The sequence below is a fragment of the Blastomyces gilchristii genome, assembly GCF_000003855.2.
Source record: "Blastomyces gilchristii SLH14081 genomic scaffold supercont1.6, whole genome shotgun sequence".
In the NCBI taxonomy this organism is placed as follows: Eukaryota; Fungi; Ascomycota; class Eurotiomycetes; order Onygenales; family Ajellomycetaceae; genus Blastomyces; species Blastomyces gilchristii.
Window position 1 is genome coordinate 1,025,291 of NW_003101677.1, and position 26,681 is coordinate 1,051,971.

The 26,681-nt window shown below is 47.5% G+C and overlaps 10 protein-coding genes across 15 annotated transcripts; 7 read left to right on the plus strand and 3 right to left on the minus strand.

Moving 5' to 3' along the window:
• Positions 1-405: 405 nt before the first annotated feature.
• Positions 406-1,880, plus strand: BDBG_03825 (the record flags this gene model as incomplete). Of its 4 annotated transcripts, none has more annotated exons than XM_031721416.1 (2): positions 406-1,525; positions 1,576-1,880. In XM_031721416.1, 2 exons carry the CDS (start codon positions 406-408, stop codon positions 1,878-1,880), a joined length of 1,425 nt encoding a protein of 474 aa, XP_031577956.1. The 4 variants fall into 4 exon arrangements, with proteins under 4 accessions (XP_031577956.1, XP_031577957.1, XP_031577958.1 ...); XM_031721418.1 differs by having other exon boundaries at positions 1,600-1,880; XM_031721417.1 differs by having other exon boundaries at positions 406-1,516.
• A 729-nt stretch (positions 1,881-2,609) lies between these two features.
• On the plus strand, positions 2,610-3,748 carry BDBG_03826 (oxidoreductase; the record flags this gene model as incomplete). Its single annotated transcript, XM_002625721.1, has 2 exons — positions 2,610-3,144; positions 3,234-3,748. The coding sequence occupies 2 exons, from the start codon at positions 2,610-2,612 to the stop codon at positions 3,746-3,748; spliced, it is 1,050 nt and encodes a 349-aa protein (XP_002625767.1).
• Positions 3,749-4,466: 718 nt separating this feature from the next.
• On the plus strand, positions 4,467-9,976 carry BDBG_16893 (uncharacterized protein; the record flags this gene model as incomplete). The annotated part of the gene is made up of 13 exons (XM_031724749.1): positions 4,467-4,714; positions 4,895-5,263; positions 5,356-5,501; positions 5,584-5,734; positions 5,836-6,148; positions 6,976-7,723; positions 8,098-8,136; positions 8,316-8,428; positions 8,518-8,571; positions 8,663-8,845; positions 8,905-9,108; positions 9,170-9,256; positions 9,308-9,976. The coding sequence occupies 13 exons, from the start codon at positions 4,467-4,469 to the stop codon at positions 9,974-9,976; spliced, it is 3,324 nt and encodes a 1,107-aa protein (XP_031577960.1).
• Positions 9,977-10,137: 161 nt separating this feature from the next.
• On the minus strand, positions 10,138-12,833 carry BDBG_03831. Of its 3 annotated transcripts, none has more exons than XM_031721422.1 (3): positions 12,614-12,833; positions 11,622-12,543; positions 10,138-11,551 (listed from the first exon to the last, which is right to left on the minus strand). In XM_031721422.1, the coding sequence occupies exons 1-2, from the start codon at positions 12,620-12,622 to the stop codon at positions 11,815-11,817; spliced, it is 738 nt and encodes a 245-aa protein (XP_031577963.1). In that variant the 5' UTR covers positions 12,623-12,833; the 3' UTR covers positions 10,138-11,551; positions 11,622-11,814. The 3 variants fall into 3 exon arrangements, with proteins under 3 accessions (XP_031577963.1, XP_031577962.1, XP_002625772.1); XM_031721421.1 differs by having other exon boundaries at positions 10,138-11,557; XM_002625726.2 differs by having other exon boundaries at positions 10,138-12,543.
• Positions 10,557-11,039, plus strand: BDBG_03830 (uncharacterized protein; the record flags this gene model as incomplete). Its single annotated transcript, XM_031721420.1, has 3 exons — positions 10,557-10,623; positions 10,781-10,930; positions 11,026-11,039. The coding sequence occupies 3 exons, from the start codon at positions 10,557-10,559 to the stop codon at positions 11,037-11,039; spliced, it is 231 nt and encodes a 76-aa protein (XP_031577961.1).
• Positions 12,834-12,890: 57 nt separating the features above from the next.
• Positions 12,891-14,902, plus strand: BDBG_03832 (pre-rRNA-processing protein ipi1). Its single transcript, XM_002625727.2, has 3 exons — positions 12,891-13,328; positions 13,396-13,468; positions 13,584-14,902. Exons 1-3 carry the CDS (start codon positions 13,281-13,283, stop codon positions 14,492-14,494), a joined length of 1,032 nt encoding a protein of 343 aa, XP_002625773.1. The 5' UTR covers positions 12,891-13,280; the 3' UTR covers positions 14,495-14,902.
• A 436-nt stretch (positions 14,903-15,338) lies between these two features.
• Positions 15,339-15,713, plus strand: BDBG_03833 (uncharacterized protein; the record flags this gene model as incomplete). Its single annotated transcript, XM_002625728.2, has 1 exon — positions 15,339-15,713. One exon carries the CDS (start codon positions 15,339-15,341, stop codon positions 15,711-15,713), a length of 375 nt encoding a protein of 124 aa, XP_002625774.1.
• Positions 15,714-16,230: 517 nt separating this feature from the next.
• On the plus strand, positions 16,231-19,270 carry BDBG_03834 (uncharacterized protein; the record flags this gene model as incomplete). The annotated part of the gene is made up of 4 exons (XM_031721423.1): positions 16,231-16,691; positions 16,760-17,079; positions 17,121-17,370; positions 17,485-19,270. 4 exons carry the CDS (start codon positions 16,231-16,233, stop codon positions 19,268-19,270), a joined length of 2,817 nt encoding a protein of 938 aa, XP_031577964.1.
• On the minus strand, positions 19,249-20,822 carry BDBG_03835 (uncharacterized protein). The gene has a single exon (XM_002625730.2). The coding sequence runs from the start codon at positions 20,442-20,444 to the stop codon at positions 19,494-19,496; it is 951 nt and encodes a 316-aa protein (XP_002625776.1). The 5' UTR covers positions 20,445-20,822; the 3' UTR covers positions 19,249-19,493.
• Positions 20,823-21,899: 1,077 nt separating this feature from the next.
• Positions 21,900-24,555, minus strand: BDBG_03836 (G1/S-specific cyclin Pcl5; the record flags this gene model as incomplete). Its single annotated transcript, XM_002625731.2, has 2 exons — positions 21,900-23,971; positions 24,075-24,555. The coding sequence occupies 2 exons, from the start codon at positions 24,553-24,555 to the stop codon at positions 21,900-21,902; spliced, it is 2,553 nt and encodes an 850-aa protein (XP_002625777.2).
• Positions 24,556-26,681: the final 2,126 nt, after the last annotated feature.

Genomic DNA, 26,681 nt, shown 5'->3' on the forward strand with positions numbered 1-26,681 from the left:
TCCTCTATTATAATAGAAGTATATGTATCATATTCTAATAAGTATATTACAATATGATTTTCTAAATAAAAATATATCTAGAATGAAAATTGGAACAAATTTAGCATAGCAGATTTCAAGTATGAGAGAATCACTTATTTTTATTTAGAAAAGAATATTATAATATACTTAGAATATGATACATATACTTCTATTTTCATCTGAAGCTCATATCTACAATAATGTTGAAGATATTCATGTTTTTCATAAAAATTAAAATATTATGGTTGCGGTGATATTACGGTTAAGCTGGGGCGCACTCACTAGAGAGAGTGCGCTTGGCACGGTTACTGCAAACGTGCTGACACTCACCGTGTTCTTCGATCAACCCGTTGTTGGCGATGGAGTCACCACTGCGAGGGATTAATGGCGATTCGGACTCGCCTATGGCCGTCTACGCCAGCGATACTACATTCCAGAACACACGGAAATGGATTATGTCCCTTCAACTCGCGCACCACCAACGGTCAACCTCTGAGATTCGCAGAAGTCGTTTTGCCCGATCACGCTGGCCGATCTTCCAATTCCCTCCGTCGCCATAATGACTCCTACTACTGGAAGGCTAGCTGTGAGCACGCTTCAGAGTTGGCTCCTTTAACAAAAAGAAATCTAACAAAGCTGACTAAACGACTGGCAAACCGAGGAATATATGAACCCTCGTCTTCAACTACACCTTGGGGTACTACGGGCGAAGAATATAGGAGCAAAACGATTAGAAAAGAATTTGGTGACCCCAGACCATACAAGCGAACCCCATCTCCGTGCCCACCTTCCAATGCACCGATCTCGCGCGGCCCAGAGAAGCTGTGTCCATTTTCAACAACTTTGACTACGCATGAACCGCATCAGTGTACGCTGGGGATCGCCTGCCTTCTAGAAGTCGATGACTTGAATTACCACAGATATATGGCGACACAGATTGCTGCCAAGGCGAGGGAGGCAAGGCTTTCACATGTTGTAATTGAATCTGGCCAGGGCTACCACAGCTTAGAAAGTCTTAAAGCTACGTCCAAAAATTCCGCGCGACTGTTGCTAGAAAAGTGTAAATTGCACGATCTTCCCAGGCTCGACCCTATGGCGGTCTTGAAGAAAATTCAGTCCCCTGAATTCTGGGAGACCGAAAGGCGATATCTTGAAAATCCCGGCTGTCTAGCAAAACGACAGACAAGGTCTGTCACAACAATGCCAACTAGTGCCTTCCCCCTGCCGTCACCAGAGCCTATAACTCCAGAGATTTCACAATATATGGAGCAAACCTGGCCACCTGCTTCAATACCACCTGTCCACATTGGAGAGAGAGATGTCCATCCTAATAACACTCTGCATAACCCAGCGACACAAAGAAGCCAAATGAATGAGAAGAAAGATGCGATGCTTCCGGAAGCTTCCAATCAGATAGGGGACCAGATGAATGCCCACGGGAAAAGAAAACTTGTAAAGGAAGCTAGAGTCACTGGCAACTTCTCATCAAAGCACTGTAAGACAAGTAAGGTTTACTAGCTAACGTAGATACCTTTCAAAACTAAATTGACACAGATACTGTCCAATCCGCTTCCGCAGCAGGAAATCCAAACACTTCGACATCGCGTGATGGAAGCCAGTCCGATTCTTCACACTTACCAAACCCCACAACAACCCAACGGTCTACGCGGAGGAATATGCAGCAAACTTCAGGTCCCTCTAACCTATCAAGAACAACCAAAGCGAAGAGAATGTCGCATGATCAGCAGCAGCCTGCGAGCTCGTGCAAACCCCCAGTCAATAAACCCCGAGCAGAAGGGGTTCCACGATGCCTAGATCCCAAATCATGCACACCAATCCGTTGCGAAGTGCACGGTTGAGTAAAACCGACAATGTGGGACGTCAAACAGAAAGAGAACACAACCCTGCTGTAGCGCTCGGAACCATGAAGCACAGCAATTTCAAGAAACGGAAAATTTTCAGTAAAGACAGAGGATGAATCCTCCACTATCTTACAATGCAGATAGCATGTATTTTAGCATGTTTCTAAATACCCTGTAGCTTTCTTCAAGCGATCTATTGGAGCTTGGCTCTTAACGCGCTCGGGACCTACTCAAAACTTCGATTTGCAGTAATGGACCCTTGGAGCGCTAAATATCAGCTTTAACGAGCTCTACGTCAGTGGGACACTTGGCACATTGTTGTTCAAGTTTCGTTTTATTATTCACTTCAATTTAAGCCTGGGCTCTCTGTGGAGAAAACGCCAGTTTTGCTTGGCGCTCATCCGCGGCAAAGTTTAATTTCCTGCCCCAATCTCCAGATTGACTTTGGCCCGCGTCATAAGCTAACCGTGCAAAGCCCTGGTGTACTCCGTACGGAGTATATGAGACCACCAATACCCCGCATATTGGCGCCTAAAAATATTATCAATGCAACAACTGCGCGAATTGGTGAAACTGAATCTTATAAATTGGAATCGTTGCTGCAAATCGGCCAAACTTATCCGTTCGGAAATCTAGTAACTCCACTGAATGTCCATCGGCTAATCACACGTTCAAACCGATTCCTCCACCACCCAACAGTTAGAAACCTCATTTCCGCTTCTCAGTATGCCTCTCGTCGCGCAGAATGTCAAACCTCGCGTCATTCTCGGTTTAATGACCTTTGGTCCCGATCGTGACGCGGGCTCACGCATAACTTCCCTGGACGAATACAAAAAATGTCTTGACTATTTCCAGCAGCAAGGCTATAACGAAACTGACACCGCGCGCATTTATGTTGACGGGAAACAGGAAGCCTTTACGGCGCGGGCAGGCTGGAAGGAACGGGGTCTCACCCTCGCAACCAAATGGTACCCTTCCCAACCAGGCTACCACCACGCCAATGTAGTGAAAGAGAAGCTCGATGAGTCGCTGAAGGAGCTGCAGACGGATTGTGTAGATATTTTTTACCTACATGCGGCGGATAGATCCGTCCCCTTTGCGGAGACGTTAGAAGCTGTCAACGAGCTGCATAAGGAAAGGAAATTTGTGCAACTTGGATTGAGCAATTATACTGCCTTCGAAGTTGCCGAGATTGTCACTATGTGCAATGAGCGCGGTTGGGTGAGGCCAACGATCTATCAGGCCATGTATAATACCATCAGTGAGTTGTCGACGCCTTCAATCACGTCCTAGGCACACAGCAGGAAAATAAACCCCGCTAACTGCTACCACTCCTTCAACGCCTTCCAGCCCGCTCGATTGAAACAGAGCTAATCCCCGCCTGCAGACGCTACGGTATCGACGTGGTAATTTACAACCCGTTAGCCGGCGGCCTGTTATCCGGTAAATACAAATCCACCGAGATACCAGCCACCGGCCGCTTTGCGGATCGATCCTTAGGCGCCAATTACCGCAAACGATACTTCAGAGACGCTAACTTCGACGCGCTGCGCATCATCGAGCCCGTTGTGCAGAAACATAATTTAACGCTTATCGAGACCGCGCTTCGCTGGGTGCATCACCACTCTGCGTTGAATATTGGAACAGACCCATCGTCGCGCGATGGGATTATCGTTGGCGTGAGCAGCTTCGAGCAGTTGCAGGCGAACTTGGCGGATATTGAGAAGGGCCCGTTGCCTGAAGAGGTAGTGAAGGCACTGGATGAGGCTTGGTTGGTTGCAAAGGCGACGGCGGTAAATTATTGGCATTTGGATCTGAAATATACGTATAATACGGTGGAAGCATTGTTCGGGCCAAAGGCTTAATATAGGTAGCCTTTGGGAGGGTGTGTAGATATAAGAGAAAAGAGAAGAAAGAGAAAAGAAGTTTATACAACTTCTTTTTATACGTATAACTCATACATACATACAGATTTTAATATGTCGTGCGATCTCCGGAAATTACGTTGCTTTCGAGATATATAGACACACCACACTTCCTGCATGCGGTCTCGTGGGAAGTGTGACGAACGATGCATGAAAAATGCGCAATTTCGAGGTGTGGATTCCCCTCGGCCGATACCCTCTCAGCCGATGACGTAACATCAGCCAATCTCACCCATCATTTTTGCCGCGGAAGTCTCTTGGACGAACCTAACCGTGGTCTGTCGATCTAAATTGAACGATTTTTCTCTGGGTTGCATATCTGTCTGTACTTTGTAACTAATCAATATCCATTCAACTTGCAGCCTGTGCAATCTATTATTGCATTCCATTTTTTTGGATGGAGAATTCGAATGCATCCATTCCTGGCACCCAGGCCAGTCGCAGCTAATGTTTCCATATATTTATATCTATACTCTGTACATATATAACTAGATATCCTCAATCCCCCTCGCAAATCACGTTTTTCACCTCTTTTGTAGGTAGGTTGGGATGCGATTCCGGCCGTGACTTTTCGTTCCTTTCGTCGCGAACAAATAAGACGGTAGACGCAGAAAAGCAACAGCTGAAGACGCAGGAGAAGACGAAGAAGAACACCCAAATGCCCACGTATTGCGATCAAGCTTGCCCGTCGGGAACAGCCGATTCATCTCACACCTCCCAGGAAGATACGGGTGTGGAAAGTGGCGATAGCATAGCCCCAGAGGGTAATGCGGACAAAAGGTGTGAAGGGAGTGGGGAAGATAGCGGGAGAGACCCGGAGAGCCAGCTAGCCGATGGAGAGGAGTATGAAGAACTGGCAAAAAATGATCGCGGGTGGAGGAAGATAGTGCGGAATTTTACGCCTTCGTATGTTGAGCCCACCTGAGCTATATGCCTATTCAAGCTTCGTTTTTCCCTACATACCTCGTCGTCCCAGTTTCGTTTTCACTCTGAAAGATGGAGGGGGGGGGATCTTGTTCTTGACATCTCATTCTTGCCACAGGAAAGCAAAACTTTTGCTAATCTCTCATGACCTACTATATACAGATGGTTCACCGTAAACATGGGGACGGGCATTGTCTCCATCCTCCTCTTCAATCTCCCATACAACGGAACATGGCTCTACTGGATATCCGTTGGCATATTCGGGCTCAATACAGTTCTGTTCACGATTTTCCTAGCCATCTCGATCTTGCGATATGCCCTCTGGCCCGGGATCTGGCGCGTCATGCTCCAGCATCCGGTTCAGTCACTTTTCATCGGGACATTTCCGATGGGGTTTTCCACCGTCGTGTCGATGATTGCCCTGGTTTGTTCGCCTGCGTGGGGAAGTTGGGTACAGATAGTCGCCTGGGCGCTTTGGATAGTTGACTCAGTCATTTCCGTTGTATGTGCTGTCGGTTTCCCGTTTATGTTGTAAGTATAACTTTCTCTCCTACTTCTCCTCCTTCTCCTTCCTGATCTGAGTTGTTTTGGAAATTACTGTAATCTAATTGAACCGCGGGCAGAATGGCATCTGGAAGGCAGTCGGATCTACCCTCGATGACGGCGGCATGGCTGTTGCCCGTCGTCAGTACAATCGTTGCAGCATCTACTGGGGCAATTGTGGCAGAAAATCTACCAACACCACAGCTTAGTCTGTGGACAATCATAGGTTCGTACATTTCGCGCACATCCGCGATATTGAGATAAGGGATATATTGGATCTGAGATACTGATATTTCCCCCACTTTCAGCTTCGTACCTTCTCTGGGGCCTGGGGATGTTATTCTCCATGATAATCCTCGCGGTATATTTCGAGAGATTGGCACTACACAAGCTGCCACCAAAGTCCGTGATCGTCAGTACTTGTATCCCACTTGGCCCAATGGGCCAAGGGGGTTTTGTGTAAGCGTTTCCCCAAGTCCCCTTTGCGTGTGGTGAAACTACTTGATGGTTCTTCCGCTTGAGTCACGGTTGTGGCATTTTGAAAGCTGATCTAGTCCCAGCATCCTAAAGCTCGGCGTAGGCGCGCGGAAATTTTTCCCGCTAAATAAAACCCTTGATCCCGCTGCTGGTGGCGTGTTCTATGCGGTTGGATTTATGTTTGCATTGATGCTCTGGGGGTTCGGGTTCATGTGGATGCTCTCTGCGATCATTTCTATTGCCAAGTGCAAAAGAATCCCTTTTACAATGGGATGGTGGGCTTCGATCTTCCCATTGGGTGTTTACGCTAATTGCACCATCCTGATGGCGGTAGAGATGCCATCTCAATTTTTCAAGGTCGTCAGCACTGTATGTATTATCCTCTTGTTCAAATTTGTCATTCAGACAAGCATTCCTGAGTCCGCTAACTTGCTGTTGGCAGATCCTGACGCTCTGCGTGTTGATTTTGTGGATTATCGTCTCCGCAGGGACTATTCGAGAGGTGATAACAGGGAGAGTGTTCTTTGCACCATGCCTTAGTGACATGCGGGTAAAAAGGAAGAAAAAGTCGAGGATAAAAGCTAGTTGATTATCCCGCATTGTACATGTAGATGTGCGTACATATATAGAGTTCATAAAATATCTAGAACGGCGGCGAAAATTGTATTGGTTGATGACCTACCTAGAATTGGATTTGCAGTACTTACTCTGTGTTGAGTAAGACAGCGGAAGGCGTTGTAGATCAAAAGATGTCGTTTAATATAGATTAGAGTAGCAATGAGGGTACAAGCTTTGCTATCCTATAGAATGATATGTGTACCATGTTGATATTCGCCGTGAAATATCTTGAAACCCGCTGATATCAGGCCATAGAATACATCACGTGACGACTGCGAATCCTGTCCAGTCGCGGAGCTTCTAGGTTCCAAGTATTCATGGCGCAGTTAGTAATTCGATACAGATTTGGGGATCGTTAGCAATATCAGGATTTTCCACTTTCTGGAGTTGGAAGTCATCAAATCATTACTTTCGTTTCCGCATCCATACGGTCACGAACATTGAAGTTCTCGAAACGTATAATGATTGAGGATGGAAGCACAGACCTCAGACCAATCCTCATCATCAATCCTAACACATCCACGCACATGACTAATGGGCTCAAACCCCTTAACCAAAACCTCAACTATCCAAATATCCACATTGACTACTTTACCGCTCCACAGGAGCCATCGCTTGGGCCGGATGGGGAGGAAATTAGGGGAATCCCCAGCATCAACTCCAGCGCTGATTCATCCCTTTCTGCCCTCCACTGTTTACCCCATTTGAAACCTCTGATACCCAAATATGACGCCTTTCTCGTTGCGTGCTACTCAGCCCATCCGCTCGTTGGCATGCTGAATGAGCTGGTCAGCATTGCTCCAGCAGAAGCAATGACTCCGCCTAAAAGGAAGTACGTGACTGGTATATTCGAGGCAAGCGTGTCCAAAAGTATTTCCCTACTACGCTCTACTTCTTCTATCGATTCCAGCGCCCATTCTGGAGAAGGAGATGGGGGTGCTGAATTTAAGCCATCATTCGGAATCATTTCGACAGGGGAAGTATGGAAGGATATATTTGCGCGCGCTGTACCGGAGCTCTTGCGCCGACCCTCAGATTTCAGCATTGACGACAATGTGGACTTGGAACCATTGTTTGCTGGGGTCGAGACGACGGGGCTTAGTGCAGTTGAGTTGCATACTAGGCCAGCAGAAGAGGTCGAGACAAGAATGGTCGAAGCGACTGAGCGGTTAATTAACAGAGCTGGGAAACAAGTAGCAGCCATATGTCTCGGTTGCGCTGGCATGGCAGGCATGGACAGAGCTGTCCGACAAGGATGCATAAGAGCGCTTGGTCCGTTGCAGGGAGAAAAGGTTGTAATTGTTGACGGAGTTGTTGCGGGGGTGGAACAACTGGTCAAGCAATGTAAATTAGGTCATTGATAGTCAGCTTGACGAGAATATTTAGTATAATACTTATCGATAAACCCTCCATAATCATCGATGCCAGAAGTAATTAGCATGTTTAATTAGAGCCAGTGGTGGCTGCGTTTGCCCGTTGGTATTCAAATATTTCAATATCAGGTGTAGTTAGTGACAAATATATGACAACGGCGGGACCAATGTAAAATATCCCCGCCAACCTTTCCCTCCACCACGCGACGACGCGTTCTCGAAATCAAGCACCAGCTTCGAGCAAAGTCGACAAGATGCCAAGGTATATTAAACCCCAGCTCATGGCCGTGCGTGTCATATATTCTGTCGTATCTTTCCTTTGTTAAGTTTACTAATTCCTGTCCGCTTCTAGAGAGATAATAACAATCCAGGCCGGCCAGTGCGGTAACAATGGTACGTACGTCGGACCATCAAGAGCGAACAAAATTCACAGCCCGGAGCATATCCCACACACCAAGCTCTCTGCAATCATTCCCGGTGCGATGTTAAGCTGCACAGCTAGAACACTCTTCAATTGGCTAGGATAAATGGCGCGAGCATTTGAAATGGAAACTGATGGTTTGTCGCTTTAGTTGGCAGTCAGTTCTGGCAGCAGCTGTGCCTCGAACACGGAATAAACAAAGATGGGAATTTGGCAGAATTTGCGACTGAGGGGGGAGATCGGAAAGATGTCTTTTTCTACCAGGTTAGTTACCTCACGCATGCGGAATGTGGATTGAATTCGAATTTGGAAGGGTTATGCAGTGCTAATAATTGAGCGTCTGTGGACTATAGAGCGACGATACACGATACATTCCTCGAGCAATATTGCTTGACCTAGAACCAAGAGTATGATCTACCCTAAGAAACTGACGGTGACCTTTATATAGGGGTCATGCAAGGCATTTTCGCTAATGATTTGGTCCTATGCAAAATTCAGGTTCTCAATACCATCCAAACCGGCGCATATCGCAACATCTACAATCCCGAGAACTTCTTCATTGGTAGACAAGGGATCGGTGCTGGCAATAACTGGGCTGCCGGATATGCAGCCGGTGAAATTGTGCAAGAAGAAGTGTTCGATATGATAGATCGTGAGGCAGATGGCAGCGATTCGTTAGAGGTCCGTCGGTTATAAAGTTGTTACTGCCAAGAGGTTTGGGTCTCTAACAATCAGTATAGGGATTTATGTTGCTTCATTCCATCGCAGGTGGAACCGGATCCGGATTGGGGAGTTATATTCTTGAACGAATGAACGATCGATTCCCCAAAAAATTAATCCAGACCTACTCCGTGTTTCCTGACACCCAGGCGGCTGATGTCGTAGTCAATCCCTATAATAGCCTGTTGGCCATGAGAAGATTGACACAGAATGCTGATTCAGTGGTATGTGAAGGAGAGTTAGCTACTTGTATTTTCAGAGCCACTCACTTATCTTCTTAATTAGGTTGTCGTGGACAATGGTGCCCTCTCACGAATCGCTGCGGATAGATTACATGTTCAAGAGCCTTCATTTCAACAAACCAATCAATTGGTGAGTATTGATCAAGACAGCGTCCTTTGCACGATTACTGATACTCTGTAGGTTTCTACTGTTATGTCTGCATCCACCACCACCCTTCGATACCCCGGATACATGCATAACGACCTCGTCAGCATCCTGGCGAATCTCATACCAGACCCTCGAACCCGATTCCTTATCACGTCATACACACCCTTTACTGGGGATAATGTCGAGCAAGCAAAGACAATCCGAAAGACAACCGTACTAGATGTCATGCGTCGACTCCTCCAACCAAAAAACCGCATGGTGTCAATCACACCCAGCAAATCCAGCTGCTATATCAGCATATTCAATATCATCCAGGGTGAAGCAGCTCAAACGGATGTTGATAAATCGATTCTCAGGATCCGTGAACGTCGCCTAGCCACATTCATCCCGTGGGGCCCGGCTAGCATCCACGTAGCTGTTCCCAAACGTTCTCCGTATCTGCCAAACACGCATAGGGTGAGCGGGCTAATGCTAGCAAATCACACCTCTGTGGCAACCCTCTTCAAGAGAATTGTTAGCCAGTATGATCGGCTGCGGAAGCGAAATGCGTTCTTGGAGCAATATAAGAAGGAAGCCCCCTTTGCGGATGGACTGGGGGAGTTTGATGAGGCTAGGGCTGTGGTTATGGATCTCATTGCGGAGTATGAATCTGCAGAAAGACCTGATTATGCAGGTGGTGGGGCGGATATAGAGGAAAGCTAATTCAACCCTACTAAGTGGCTATTTCGCTTTCCTTCTATTCTTTCTTCTTCCTACCTTGAATTTTATTTCTTTGCCTAGCGTTGGGTTTGGGAGCTATTTGGTAATTTTCCTAGGCGTATTTGGTACGCAATTACTGGTTTAACCGTAACTGTTATGTGTATCTCTTTCCTACTCTTTTTTAAACAGAATGTTCAGTTTCACACTTCAACCCTCCAGCAATATTCGACTATACAAGCAAGAGATGCATAGCGAATTGGATCAGGCCTCGCGTTGATAGTCATGTATCAGGGGTAATGATAATGATTGGGATGGGTACCCGTGTCGCGCACCCGCTGACTGCTGAAGGTGCGGGCGGGATGACATAACTGTACCGTCACTTGTCTTATTTATTAACTAGAGATGAACCCTGGAGCATCCCAAGATTTCCCACTCCCCATGTTTCTTACAACGCAACTACCTACTGCTCCTTTTCCCACCACCATCGTATACTCCAATAGTAACATCCATAATAAATACTTAATACATATCTCCCGAGCGGATCACCGCCACACGGTCACAAAACTATCTCAGCCAACACACCATGGCAGACCCAGGATCTCAGGGCTCCGGCGATATTGATGATAAGATGAAGGGAGCCACCCAACCAGGTGCGTCAAATACACTCCCAGCTCCCCCGCCCAGCTCTTCCGCCCCGCTTCATACCCAGTTTTACCTAGGTCGTAGACAAGCAGCTCCGTTCACAAATCAAAACATCCTCCTCTCAGAGCTACAGACATAGATTAACAGTACCTGTCTTAAATACAGGAGACTCTAAGACTACTGCCCAGAAGCTTTCCGAGTCGGTGCAGCAGGGCGTTGAGACCGCAAAACAGAGTGCCGGATCAGCTTCAGAGTCAGCCAAGGATGCAGCGTCCAAGGCATCGGAAACCGCCTCGGAAACACTTGACGGGGGTGGTAAGTCTCAATATTTTGTAAAGTCCTGGATGGACTTCTGCTAATGGGGACGAGCTGCTGACGGGTTCTGCTTCTTGTTTTGTTTCGCGACGTAGGCAATAAGAAATAATTGCGCCCAAGAACCTTACGAAGGATTACGCGAGGGGTAGGCGTAGGATGTTTCATATCTAGGAGGCAGGGGAGCGTCTTTGTGTGTCGTTGTCATGAGAGCCGCGTGCTCGCTGGCGTACTCCTTACTGTTTAACGTTGCTGCAAGTATTCGATCTTTCGAAAGGAACATGGGAGAAGTCTGGTCTTTGTAATGCTCATAGTCCACACGAGATACAGGTTTCAGAATGTCAGCTGTGGGAAGGTGTCCTTATTTGCCTGCTAAATGAGTTAGAGCGAGGATGAAATGCGTGCTTCCGGAGATTATCATGAATGTATGATTATACGTTCGCAACTTTGACCACGTTGAACCACATTTTCTCTCCCCTATGCATAAATATCTAGGTATCATCTCCCCGTTCGGCATATCCGCCAAGTCTATCCCCTAGAAACCAGTGCCGAAGAGTACGGTCTCACATAACCTAGTCTTAGTACGTGACCTTAACTAGGAGAGGTGAAGCCAATAGGTGAATGCTGGATCTTTCCCATTTATATTAAATTGTATATCATGTAAAGGGTGACGCTGGATACATGTAATTCATACCTTCAAAGGGTTTGCCAACCGGGGTATCAAAAGTTCAAAACAAAACTGTGTCATTATGTCTCGCGCCTCGCTGCCTGTCAGGAAGAAAAAAGATAGATTTGCCCCTTGCGATATCTCATCCATATCATATCCCATATCCCAACCTCCCCAAATCCAGATCCATCCCCCTTCCACCCCACCCATGAAATGGTTATTACCTACTAAACCCCCCTCCCTTGCTCCCACCACCAGCAGCAGAGCCCCCAGTAGCAGTAGAAAGATCATGCACAACACATAGCAAAAACTTCCGATCCGGAATAATTATAATCTCATGAATTTTCGTCCGCAACCGGAGCAGTTTCAGCTCGTCATCCTCTTCACGCTCATGTCCCTCGCTATCCGCGCTATCATTCCTTGCATGACCGTTGCTAGTCGCCGCAGCGGCCCCACCAGTCATGCCAGATCCACCATAATCCGACTCATTACTGCTACCGCCGCTGTTTCCGCCATTTGATGTTGATGATGGCGGTGGCTTCGATAATGACGTGCTCAGAGCCGAAGCAGAGGATACAAATGCAAATATGTGTGCGGCTAATGTTTCTGCTTGGCTGGGCTCATACGGAGCGGCTGGTGGTTGTTGTTCTTGTGCTTGCTGTTGAGCGGTATTCGCTCCTCTATCGTCTATGCTCGTGTTTGTCGGGTCTGGATATGTTGCTTGCTGGTCTGGAGTTGGGGAGGCGGCGGGAGGAATGGGATCGGATATGGACGCCGGTGTTGGAGTTGGGGTTTGACGCGTGGGGGAGGGGTTCGAGCGTGTGGCAAGGAGACCAGTTGTGCGTATTATAGATCCATCTTTCCGTGATAAGATGAGGGTAGATTGGACACCGGGGCGGGATGTGAGGTTTGATAGATGGGCAGAAAACTGTCGGGAAAGTTGAGGGGGCTGTATACATTGGCTTTTTGTTAGTTCGATATAATTCGTTTTAATTGGTTGGTTTGAGACAGTTACTCACTGCTGCCATTTGGACTATTCCGACGGAGTGAGGGGTGTTGATATGTTAGGTTGAAGGGTGAGGTCCGGCAACGAATGAACAAAACAAGTAAGAAGTCGATTTTGAGCGGGAGAGATGCTTTTTAAATTTCTTTAAATTATCTTAATATACTAATATAGGTGAGGTTTAACAGGTAAATAAATGTAAGAGATTCCAGATGCACGAAATGCGATGTTTTGCGGAGTTGTTTTGCGGAGATCTAAGCAAATGGCTGCGACAACGGAGTTAACTAGCAGACCGGACTTACATTTTGCCGAGGAACCGAGATATAACTTAGTAGCTAAGCTAACTTTTACCTCTTTGGCTATCTCAGCCTCCAATATCAAATTCAAAATTTCTTGAGCCGAAAATAAATCCACCACAGTTGTTAACGAGGAAAACACGCTACTTAAATCACTAGCGCTTGTGACTGCTTCATTGTGAACAGTGAATTGATTCAATGACTTTCAAACATTTGAAGATCTTAGCCTGCCTTGGATGATATTTGTCTCTACTCTTACATTTTGCAGTATTTCAAGCAGTTTTCACGAGAATAAAGCTGTTTGCCATCTTATCTTTTGGCGGATGCGGGGAGGGATTTATGATTGATTATAACCTAAAATAAGCATCATATCGCCAGAACCTCACTATGGGTTCCAGCCAGAAAAAAAAGAATGAAAAGAAAAAGGACTTCCAGGTATTAAAACTCCATATATCAAATTAGCCTATGCACCGTACAGGATTGCTAACTTGTATCCAAATAGAAAACGAAACTGAAAGTTGGGAAAACTAAGCCGAAGCCTTCAAATTTTACAGACACCAGCTTCCGGTCCCAAGGTAATTTTGCTCCAACTCTTACAGGGTGAAATATGGTCCTCTGGAGTTTTCACCCCCTGCATATGTAAACATACATCTTCTCTTCATTGTAAGGTTATTAATTAAGATTTTACAGCTATCGTTCTAAACCAACAATCCCTTACAACATCAGCACGATCGGCATCGTCACAGTTCACTCACTATTTGTCTCTTTTAAATTCGAAATCGGATTCCCAGCGCAAGGACTCGCTTTCCTACTTGACGACAGCCATTGTTTCGCGTCCGATCAATTCCCCCTTACCCCAGCCAGTCAGTGTCATATTACCGTCCCTTGTTTCCTTGATTCTGGACGGTAGCAATGCGGTCCGTAATCAGCTTCTTAAGCTTCTAAAATCGCTCCCTGCGCCAGATATGGAGGGACATGTCTCCCAACTACTGCCCTACGTCCGCGCGGGCATGACGCACCTCGCTGCTGATATACGACTATCTTCTGTGGAAATCATTTCATGGTTGGTAACTACTGCAGGGCATGAGGTGGTCTCTTCACCCGGTGGGTGGATAAAAACACTCAATTGCTTCCTGTCTATTTTAGGGTGGCATACGAAAGAATCAGCAAAGTGGTCGTCGAATAGAGCCTCATTTGGAAAAGCCGGTAGTGATGGCAAACCTATGGTTCGAACACTGCAAACTTTGGCGGAATTTTTAAGATCAGGTATCGGCGCTACCGAGGAGCATCCTGAGCTTGATGAGAGTGATTTAATTGAGGACAAGGAGTGGAACTTCCCACTTACTCAGACAAGCCATCATATTTTGCCGACCAAGTCTGCCCCGTTTGCCTACCTCAATTTATTCGGGCAGCCAAAAAATGAGGAGGGCGAGATGTATGAAACCAGGGAAGATAGGTTCAGGGTTTTCTCTGAAAGATTCCTACCCGCTGTTGAACGTGGAGTAAGTCTAGCAAGGCAAGAAGGCGGAGACGTTGGGCGTGCATCAGCAAGCGTCAGGAAGGTTCTGAAAGAAGCTATAGCACTCAATTCCGAGTCTTGACATATTTGCTCGTACTTATAAAAGTCTAGCCGGAAATGCTCAGACTATTGTGACCCAAATCGTCAACCTTACATGGTTATATGTTATGGGCTAAAGGGCAGCCTTTCACCCGAATGAATGGGTGGGGTGGATAGTGTAGTGGTAAAGGTGCTGTCCATGGAAGGCCCATGGTAAGTAGGAACTGGCTATGGGGGATGGATGACCTTTCTGAGACACCAGAATTGCAGATTTGAATCCTCTCTTCATCACAAGATGGTTTTACTATGATCTATTGATTACATTCACAATATGAGGCCAGCTCTTGACTGCAGAGAGCTAATCAATAGATTAGAAGAAAATGATTTTCACTATATATATATAATTAATAAACAGAATGATATTAAGTTCTAGTATATAAAGATTGTCTTCATCTTTATTCAGATTTAATCAGATTTAATCAGATTTTGATAATTTTCTCGGAGCAGTCTAGTTTAGAGATATCAAAGATAGATCTTAAATTAATAGTAGAGTAGTGAAGAATTTTCTCTGATCAATGATGTACATACAAAATTATATAATTAGTAAAGACTGAGATCTGCATCTCAGTAAGGAGAATCAGATGAATGATTGGAAATAAATTCTGCTCTCAGACTAAGATGCGAGGGTCTTCCGCATAGTCTTTGCCTTCCAAGGTTGTGCTTCTTTATCACGTGAGCCAGTATGTTGGACGGATTGGTTGCAACGATCCAACTTCGAATTATCCTAAAGATTCTTGCTATCAAGCACGGCGAACGGTGAATTTACCTTTATAGCATTTCAAAAGAGGGCAACGCATTCTCGAATCACGACCACTAATCAACTCCAAATGCCTTACAACGTCTACCTCATCAAGTCCACAGGCATGCCACGAGACCACCATGCGCTTTTTGTGGAAACAAACCCTACCACCGGCTCCGGCCATGTTTACCAAGTTACTGGCAATATACAGAATGGCATGATCTTCGAAGACAAGCCAGGCGAACCACCTGAGCAACAACCCTCTTTCCATAGTAAAACACTCCTTGGTACTGTGCAGGGAGATTACGAGAAACCGTTTAAGGACATCTGTTTGGGCATTCAACCACCGAAGAAGCAATTTGATGGGCCGCGGAGGCTGTATCCAGACGAGCCAATTCGAAGATGTCAGGAGTGGACGGCACAGGTGATGCGGGAGTTGGCGATGGCAGGGGTTCTGTTGTGATTAGTCGAGAAATGTTAAAACCGCCATCAGCTTTTCGCGACGACGGGTGAGATTCAGCAAATATTGTAACACCATTGAACATTAATCAAGTCGTGTTAAGCACAACCTTCTTGGCCCGTCAACATCTTTTCTCAATTTTCGCACATGGAATCCGTATAGATACCATTGCTTCGTGACAGTAATCATGTTTCCCAAGCGATTAATTCTTCAGCGCTCGCACCTCACCAATTTGATGGTGCCTTCAAAGGGGGTCTAGCGTTGGGCTAATTATAGTGCAGATCGCGAGGCTGATTCCCCCCTCGAGCCTTGCGACACTATCACAGGGAATGCTGGTGGGCGCCACGAATATGCCAGTCGCCAGCGTAAACTGAGGTTCTACTTCATTTTTCTCCTTGGATATTTGGAGAAACGGGCGGCCATGGCAAATATTTAAGCCCTTTCGTTTTGCACCCAATAACAGTATTGGCAGAGCTTCCCTAGCCTCCAGAAGACGTGTTGGTCTTGCGCTCCTGGTGCCATGGCGGGCATTGAAGGAGTGTCTGCCATTATCACCGTTGCTCAAGTCGGGTTTGCCTTAGCGAAAGTTTTAATCGAATACATCGAGGAAGTTAAGGACGCATCGAGCCGTATTAGGCGCGTTGGGAATGAAATAAGGACAACTAGCGAACGGCTACTTGATATCGGGAAACTTGTCGAGACGAACCCTATAACAAACGCACTCAGCTCAGAGGGTATCCAGAGTGCGGTCCGGGCTTCTGATGAATGCGCACAGGTACTTAGGGAGTTGCGCACGATTTTAGCCAAAGGAGGATATACGCCTTCGCACACTCTGGTGCAGAAAGAGGAAATCGATATATCTTATTTTACGAAATTTAAATGGCCGTTTATCAAGTTTAGACTTGAGGTTCCAAGGGCAGAGCTACAGAGAATAAAATCAGAGCTAACTCTACTTTTTACTTCAGTGATGGCTATTTCAGCGTAAGCATTCGCCTTCACTTAATTCACAATTTTGCATAGAGAGATAGACGCCTGCTAACCTTGTACAGATCTACCGAGGCCGACAAGATGTTTTATTGTGCAGAAATCGTAAACGTGGAGAAAACGCGCAAGTGGGCAGCGATGAAGGCCAGCAAAGCCAGACAAAGGGCAATTAAAGCCGACCGCAAAGGCGACCGAGAGTCTCCATATCGTGGTGCAGAGGATGTTGTAGATGAGCGGATACTAACCGAATTTATGGATTTCAAGGAGGAGCAAGCAATTGCGTGGGAAAGAAAAAGACAAGAAGAGCAACTCGCTCTGCTCCGTGTGCGGGAAGACGCAAAGAGGGAAGCTGAGGAGAAAGAGCGCAAAGCAATTGAAACTCTAGGTGTTGCAAAACACACAAGGAAGCCCTTAAACAACAGATAGCGGAACGAGAATCTCGGAATTCAGCCACCAAAGAGGCTCTGCGCGTCGAACTAGAGCGGCTCAACTTCTCATCAACCCAAATGAAATCAATTCTGGACAATATACATGTTGACGTCAACGACGATACCCAGTCTGTGATCGCCTTGCGTACACTGGGGCATGATTTAACGACTATTGATCATTCATCAGACCGGAACCCTACTAGCAATAGCAAGCTTGGGAGCAATAAGTCAAACCGAAAACCTCGCTGGTAAGATCTCAACTATTCATTTTATACGTTAATTTACATACTTTATTTATATACTAACCCTTTTTTCTATTCCTACTTTTTGAACTTATTATTCTAATTAATTACCCTTTTTAGGATGTTGTGGAAACGTAGCAAACGCGTTCCATATGCTAGTGGTTCACCACCCTCTGCTCTAATTTCAGGTGCTTGGGACGACTCCGTCTTGTTCGAATCGTGGGTTTTTGAATCAAGCTCCGGTTTGTGGTGCGAGTTCAAAGAAAATCCCTCGGAAAATTGGAGCAAACAGGACTCCCAACAGTTTTGGAACCAGTATTCACGGCTCCCTGCCAACCACCGTACTACATTCCAGAATTTTTATCACGAAAAGAACAAACCTCTGACGGACCAGGAGAAATGGACGGTCTTGCACTTAGAGCCAATCAAAAGGGTCATCAGAACAGGCATATTTGCCCGAAATGAAGAAGATGTTGGACTGCGAGTCCTTGCGACGCGGAAAAATATGGGACAGTCGAGTTCTGACGGACTAGTGCAAGTGCCAGGTCGAGATGAAGATGAAGAAGTTTCAGTGCCGCCAATAGACGAACCTGACAAAGAACTTCTACCTGTCCCACCTTATCGAAGTGCTGAAAGTCGAGCCAAGGACCACTTGCCCGAGAACCGGAAACATGGTTCGGAGAGCTCTGATATTCCTCCAGCCAGAGACAGTCATTTACCTCAAAGAGGGCATCGCAGTTCAAAATCACGACATAGGATCGTGTTTCAGGATAACCTAAGCGATAGCGACGACTCTTTTCTTTATGGCAATAGACGAAGGATAGAACGGCAAAGGAACGATGAAATGAGACCTCGCGACAGGTTTACTGACCACGCTGAGCTATATAGAAGATCGTCTGAGATCCATCCGAGATCGAGGACAGAGGATATGTTTGAACAACAACCTCGATTAAGGACGAGCTCCCGCAAGCCTCCTACGGGAAAGAGCATAGGTGAACGCTTCTACGAGAGGGAACCACCAGCTTTTCCACATGAGTCAGAGTGGCGACGGATCAGGAACACTGGTCGCTTTGCGGACGACAAGAATGCGCACAATGACGACGCATGGGAGAGTGGCCGTAGCTATGTTCGTTCCCGAAGGCGGGATTCAACACCATCCCGGCGACAAGTGCGGCTCCTGGACAACGATGCTCATGAACGAATCTTAAAGAAGAACCTGGAGAAGCAGAAGCAAAGGCAGGAGGCAAAAGCCTCAGACGAAACTTCCCTCGTTTTGTCGACATTGAACCGGTTGACAACATATCAGGGCAACGAGCTTCCCCCCCGGCAGCCACCTATCGTCCCAACAAACCCCAGCAAAGCAAAGGTAGATTTTGCTCGTGCTCCTGCTCCTGCTCCTGACCCCGCTCCTGTCGACTCTGATGATGAATACCCACCGCCCTCACATGGGTACACTCCAGCCCCACCCGATCGTTCCTGGGCCACGAGCAATAATACACAAACGGGATCTGATAAGCCAATCAGAGAGCGTGAGGAAAGCAGACAGCGGCCAACCCACCTCCACGACGGCCAAGATTACCGCTACGCTGCTCCAACTAACAATACTAATCTTCGTGGCCGACAACTGGTACAAACCCCCCCACCCGATCCCAAAATCATAGTATCTGATCCCTCGCCAATCTTGCTGCTACCATCTTCACCTGGAATTTATGAGTCTCCTGCTTCTATTAGCCGTGCAGCATCCGCCGAATACTCACACTCTGATGGCAGTAGCGGCGAGGAAAGCGCTCACTTATCCCATCGCACGCGCGAGGGTGAGTCCAGCGAAGACGATACAGATGGTACTGGGGGTAAAGTTAATAATGACTACGAGTCGGGAGATGATAGCGAACATGACATGAATTGAATTATTTAAACGGCCTCATTTTTGGTATATGTCTATTTGTATGGGCATCTGGCGTTTCGGGAACACGACAGTTGTCTCAGTGGACTACCTCAACGGTTATTCTGTAGTTATCTAATACATCAGTAAACTATTTATCCGAATTGTTTGTCTCGTTTCCCAAAAGATCGACAATGCCCTAGAGCCAGTTCTGGCAGATCGACTAAAAATATAGCCATTCCCCCATTTACTCCCCAGGCAATCTAACATCACTCCACCCTTGTTTTCCATTCACCCCATCCCGCCTCACCGACCTCCAGATATCAGGAACCAACCACCCAATCCTAGCCCTGTCACCGAACCCACCAACCCAGAACGCCTCTTCCACAACCAACTTCGCCCAATAGCCACTATGCGCAGTGTCATCGTGGCCTGGTAACCACCACTCAGCGTCAGGGTGGGCAGCAAGGAAACACTTCTCAGCAGCTATGCGAGTGTTATCCGGCAGATTCTTCAGTGGAACAAGGGAGCCCAGGAGCGACAAACGGGGCAGCTCAGCCCTGGTTCGAAGAGCATCATGCCCAACACCACCGCCACCACCGCCACCAAAGACACCATTTTCCCCGGCAGCCTGAGCCTGCCGATGATGCCACCAGTCGATAGATAGAGAAATATTGGAGCCAGCCTTCGTATTGCGGAACGTGGTGCCGATATTCAACGCGAGGATCAGCGGGTTTCCGGGCCCGAGCAGATCGGTCAGTTCGCTCGATGGGTCGTTTGCGCAATCCGCAATGTAATCTGGGAGGCCGATGGGGACTCCTTCCAGCGACGTCTTGTGCACGGATGAGCTAGTTGGGTAGACGGTTGATAGGACACCGGTGGTTGAAAGGGCAAGGAGACGACGGGCGTGGAGGTGGGTCGTGTCCCAGCTCGGGAAGGTATATTCCGGCTTGTGGATGGGGTCATCATCGTCGTCGTCGTCGTCGTCGTCGAGGTCATCGAAGTCATCGAGGTCGGCTGGATGTGGGAAATTCGCTGTTGTTTCTTGAAAGTTTGGAAGCTCTGCTTTCTCGTTGGGGGTGATTGGGACTTGTGCTGCTCTGTCCATGGAGGTGAACCGCATGTATGGCGGAAGTGCTGCGACGAGGGAGGAGAAGAGGAGGAGCTCGGCGAGAGCGAAGATGCTCAACGACCACATGGTTAGTTCGTAGATCGGTGTGTTTTTTTCGTATATTGATGGCGATGACTACTTTTTGCCCTTGAACAGCCAGAGCGTGCACCCTTGAAGACTTAATGCAAAGAGCGGGGAAGTCAGGCGGATCCAAACGCAGACTCTGAATGTTGAGTGACGGCTCCACTGTTCAAAGAAAAGCAGAGCTTCTCTAGCTATAATGTTTTACAAAGACCATGTGATCACAGCGATCTATCAACAATCAAAGAATCAAAACTTGACTTGCTTGCTTGGGTGGGAACTGGGAAGTTGCGGGGGTGGAACGGGGGGATGAGTCGATAAGATTGATCAGATAAGATATGGTCGGCTATTGCAGCCAATGAATAAGCGTCGTGTAAAAATAAGGTTCGGATAACTGTTCTTCCCTGCCAAAAATAATAGGCTTGGCATCAGGCCATATGGTGGTTATATCCCTATCATCTTCTCAGCTCCTTACAGGGGCGCTACAAAGAACCAATCAGAAATACTCCATGCAATGTCAAAGAACAATAATCAATCAACAGTCATTTACCATGCGTCCATGTCACAAGCCCATTCAAACTAGTTATGCAAACAGCTCATCGTGCACATGAAACACTCATTATTTAGCAAAAAATTCATAGAGAGACAAAAAAACACAAAAAAAAAAAAAAAAAAAAAAAAAAAAACACAACACCTCGAAGTGACAGCACCCCCCGCGAATTCCGCAGCAAGCTAATACATTAATATAATAAAGCAGAGCAGAGCGGAGTTTGAAATGCCCAAAAACCGTAACCAACCAACCAGGCTGCCAGCCATGTGCCCTCCTCCTCCCTCCTCCGGTTAAAAATAGTCGTATATGGTAGGTTACTCCGCAGAGTATTAACTAACTAACTAACTAGTTAGCCAAACGAATAATCAATCCATTAACTAGTTATCTCCATTCCCTTCCAAACCCCCAATAACATGTCAGCTACATTACAATGCTTCATGATGAAGAGCAAAAGCAAAAGGAAAACAATACAGTAGTTACAGTACAGAGAGAAAAGTAGAACTTTAGGATTTTTTAGTTATGATAGAGAGGATGGGGGAAAGATTAGTTACTTCTGTTCTATCTATCTATCTATCTATTCATTCATTAACAACACTGACATGACAAATCATGTTTGACTATTTGACATATCAAATTTTTATTTTTATTACTATTATCGTTTCACTTCTGAATACTGGATAATCTTACTGGAGAAAAGGAAAAGAAAAAAAAAAACCCACTGAGTCGGGATTTAAATAATTTGTATTGGATTTACAACTAAAAACTAAACAACCATCCCCTACTTGCTACAAAACTACAAACTACAAAAAAAAAAAACCCCACAATAACCACATCCATCATCCATCCCACCCCTCACTCCCTTCCCTCCTATCTTCCTTCCTCTTCTCCCCCTACCCCATAAAAAAAACCACTCAATCCACAATCTCCCCACCCTCACCCCCCACAACTCCAACCCCAACCCCAGGACCACTCCCAACACCCCACAAAAACCTCGCCGCCTCCTTCGCACAGCATGCACGCTTGATACCACCACCACCGCCGCCGCCGCCGCCGCCGCCACTACCACTACTACTACTCCCCGCATTACTATTACTACGGGGCAGCGGCAGCGCAAACCTCGCCGCACCACCGCCACTCATAAACGAAGAGATCGCCGATGGCGGCTGTGATATATGTCGTTGTTGTTGTTGTTGTTGTGGCTGGTGATGATGTAGGTGTGATTGATGAGAGGAGACCAGAAACGAGTCAGCAACCTGCGTATCGGGGGCGACAACGGCGTTGCCATCATCCTCGTCGCTTCGGAGGGCGTGGAGGGAGGAGGAAGTAGTGGAAGATGATGTAGAGGTGGAAGGAGAAGAGAAGGAGAAGAGTCCTTCGCGCACGTTTGTGTGCAGGGCGAAGTCGTTGGAGGTGGTGCGGGTGCGTTTGCGTGAGGTGCGGGCGGAAATGTCAGACAGTGGTGTAGAGAAGTCGGCGGTCGAAACTGTGGTGGTGCGAGAGGGGATTGGGTGTGAAGGGGCAAAGTAGGAAGAGCGGGGGAGGGCGCCGGAAAGCTCACAGAGGCCCTGAGCAGCTTCGTGGGCTAGATCGATGGAAGACGCGTCCAGGGCGAAGCTGGGGACGTGCTGGTGGTCTCCCATGTTGCTTGACTCCGTAGAAATGGGTGTGGAGAACGACTCTGGCGACGCGTAGAACTCTGACCAGCTCCCTTCGTCGATCGTCGGCACGCTCGTTGCCGCCGTGAACGACGGGTTCTTCTTCCGGCTTTCGTTCGCTGCGGGAGCAGCAAGGGAATAAGTTTGCAGGTTCGCGCATCGACGAGTCGCCCGCGTAGCCAACCTTGGCTGCGCAGGCGCACAGGTCCCTGATGCGACGGACGAAATGGAAGACGATCGTGATGAGCGGGATGAGCGGGACGATAATGATGATATCAGGGAGGGCACGTCGGAGATCATGGACTCCGGAGATGAAGTTGACGAGGCAGATCGGGCTAGAGAGGAACGGCGGCCTATGCTGGGATAGGTTTCGGCAGGGGCGGTCTTACTATAAGTACATATGGGGCGGGCCTCAAAGGTTGTCCGCTGGGCGCAGATGCTGCGCGCTTGGGATATGGCGGCACAGATGGAGGGTTTCCGAGAGAGGAATCCACCAACGCTCGCTGCAGGAGTGTTGACAGAGCCTGTCTGCGGGGTCATCTGTGGAGTGGGGAGAGAGGCAAATTTCGGGAGAGAAGGGAGCTGGGCATACGGGTTTGGCTCAAGAGTTGGGTAGACAATTCTCAGTCCCGTGGGTGTCTGGTCATTAGTCGGTTGTGGTTGTGGTGGTGATACACTGGACAATCTGTCCGGGATTGGCGTAGGACTAGGCGACGGGGTGATGCTAGTGCCAGTCATGACATGATCAACAACACCGCGATACCGGTCGGCTTCCAGATCGACTGTGTCAAGTTCTGGAGTGAGGACGGGGATAACGGCCCGCCAAGTGAGGCCTTCGCCGTTTGGAGAACCACCCGCGCTAGGAGTGTACTTCAGAACAATGTCCGTCCAACGCTGGAAGACGGCCTCCGAGATGTGGAGTTTCCAGCCCACCGCCTCGAGGAACGCCAGCTCATTTTGGTTGATCTCTAGTGTATTCAAGCCTGAAATCTTGCTCCACGCTCGAGCGGAGTAGTTTCGATCCTGAAGATACTTGGAAGCCAAAATAAGTGCAGAGAGGAACATCCGCCTGCCGCATTGCATAGCACGCGTGCAGGGGTGATTTCTCGGCTGCTCCATGGTAAAATCATGTTTAGGCACATGAGGTTTAATCATGATAAGATAGTACAGCGCAACTTGCAAAGTCGAATAGCTGGTCCTTGACCGTCGAAGCGTTTCCTGGATGAAAGTGCGCAGGGGCAAGACCCCCCTTGAACCCAAGGGAGAATCATTGCGGAGCGCTACTACTGACAACGGCCAGATGGTTTCGACAATTTGAGAGGCAGAGTCTTCCAGGGCACGCCAAGAAAAAGGATCAGGAAGAAAGATCAGAAACGGAAACAAAGAACATGGCAGAAACAGACAACAACGGGATTGTAGTATCAAACTTACCGACGAGATTGTCGACAAAATTGACTTTCCGATCACACTGGCGGACCAGCGTCGGTGGGGGCCTCGAACAGGCAGACGATGATGATGAAGTGTTACTGTAGGTACGTCGGGGATTCTGCCGCAATTCAGGTGCAACTGCAGCGTCAGCGACTTTAGGGCCACAACCTCTTCCAGAACGGAAACAGTGGAAACTCGATTCACTTGATGAGCTCAACGTTCTACCTCCTCCTCCTGCCTGTTGCTGTTGTTGTGATGATGATGAGTCACCGCTTCCCAGGACCTCATTTTCCCAAATCACGTCGACAGAACTAGCCGACGAGGAGAGGGAGTATTGGGCAGAGTCGAGGGAGAAGACTGAAGACGAGGAAGAAGATGCAGACGAAGCGATCGACGAAGCGTACGGGTGTGGTGGAGGTCGCGGGACATTCTTTTGCAGACTTGGGTTCGCAAGATTGAAACCCAAGACGTCCATTCCAGGCATATTTTCGAAAGAGTATATTTAAAGCGGTCGCAAAAAATGCATGCGCTTATAAAGAAGAAGGAAAATAGTAGACTGGTACTATGATTTTTCCTTTTTTTTTTTTCCCCGAACAAGCAGCAGCAGAGGTCGAAACCTTATTTTAAATAATCGTTCGAAAATGTGTCGACAACGTAACGGACGATTTTGGTAAAAAGCCGGGGGAGTTTTTTTGGGGGGGAAATAAACCGGGTAGTAAAAAGCCGTGTAAGATATGCGGTAGGATAATCCCGTCTTTGGTATTTTTCGAGAGGAGACGGGGAGCCCTCTCTACGCTATAGTAGAACGCAGGGTGAAAGCAAAGTTGTTTCCGAAGGTTGGTGGAAGGGGGGCCGAAAGGTAAGGAGTCGTTGGAAGATTTAGTGAGCCAGTATCAGGGGCGAAGGATGAAGTAAAGGAATGTTGGTTGATGTATGATGTAAAGGGTGTCGCAGGACAGAGGAGAGAGGATGTTGTATTATCGGTATTGGGGAGCGATTCCGATCACCAGCAGTAGATGATTCCAAAGGAGGATGTAGGTATGCAGGTATGTATAGAAGTAGGTGTATGGAGGTGTGCAAGGGAGGTGGAGCGCGGTGAGGTCAGGTAGGGGGCGAGGTTATATGAGGACAGCAAGACGGTGTATATAACTGGATGCGAAGACGGCGATGAGATGCAGGTACGGTACCAAGCAGTGGAGAGCGCAGGCTGATCTGTACGTCGAGGCGGGTGGCGTGCACTCGGCTCTTAATACAAGGGCAACGTGACTCTTCAGCAGGGGCGGAGGGACCCGATCGACTCAGATGCGACCAGTCATAGCCATCTTAGTTGTAGTAGTTGTAGTAGTGGTAGTAGTGGTAGCGGGTAGATACGCGACTTTGGAATCTGCTGAGCTGGCGATCGGATCGAAAGAATATGACAGAGCAGGGTACATCGTCACTCTGTTGCCAACACAATAACACACGCGAGAAGAAGGGAAAGAAAATAAAATAAAAAAACGAGGCTGGTGGTTTGGCTTGAGCAGGCAACACCAGCTAAGGCTTGCGCTTATCCAGGCGGCTGTCTCTTTTCGGGAGTACCAGGATCCAGCTTGGTTGTATGGTATGATGCCTACCCGGCTAAGTAGAGGATTCTGCTGGGTTCCCAAGAAGAAGAGTCAAGAGAAAGAGAACGCGCTCGATCTCTCAGACTGCTTCTCCGAGCCTGGTGGCCAGGAAGGGTATAAGGTGGTAGTGTGAGATTTGGTGTTGGGAACTCCGGATACGAAGAGGCGAGGCGAGAGGAGACGGGGGCCGAGGAGAGGAGGGAGGAGAGGAGAGGAGAGGAGAGGACGTTGGACCGGAGGGATTACTGCGGGAGGAGAAGATCCATTCAGTTAGACATTCGGGAGTATTCCTTATATTGGAGAGAGAGAGGGAGGGAGAGAGAGAGAGAGAGATACACACACACACACACAGAGAGAGAGAGAGAGAGAGAGGGAGAGAGAGGGAAGGGCGAGGAGTGGAGAGGAGTGGAAGAGGCGATGAGTAAGAAGGGGGGGAGGAGGGAGGGGAGGAAGCCAAGCGGAGAATGGGAGGAAGAATGATGACTGGGAACTGGCTCACTTGCTTGAAGGCGGTTGGGCGGTTGGTTGTCCACAACTCTGGAATATTTAGTACGGAGTATACTAACAAGTATGGAATTATTAATAATATTAATATTATTCTGAGACTATTATGACTGAATTCCCGACCCTACGGAGCCCGGCAAGTGGCGATGTGGCGAGAGCGCTTGGCTGGGTTGGATGGGATGGGAAATAAAAGTAATAACACTTAAAAGTAATAACACTTGACAGTCTAGCAGCAGGTAACTTAGTGGGGAACGCGCCGCCTCAACTCTCACACTGAGCTGGAATAAACTCGGGGAAACTCAAACAAGGTAAAAAAAGTATATATATATATATATAATAAAATAATAAAATCAGGTTACGTATAATAGGGAATAAAAATAAAAAAAAGAAAAAGGAATCTTCAAATATACTAGGAAGAGATTTAGAGATGGCTGGCAGAGGTTCGTGGAGGAGGAGGAGGAGGGAGGAGGAGTTGAAGGCGGGCTCAACTTGTTAGTGAGCT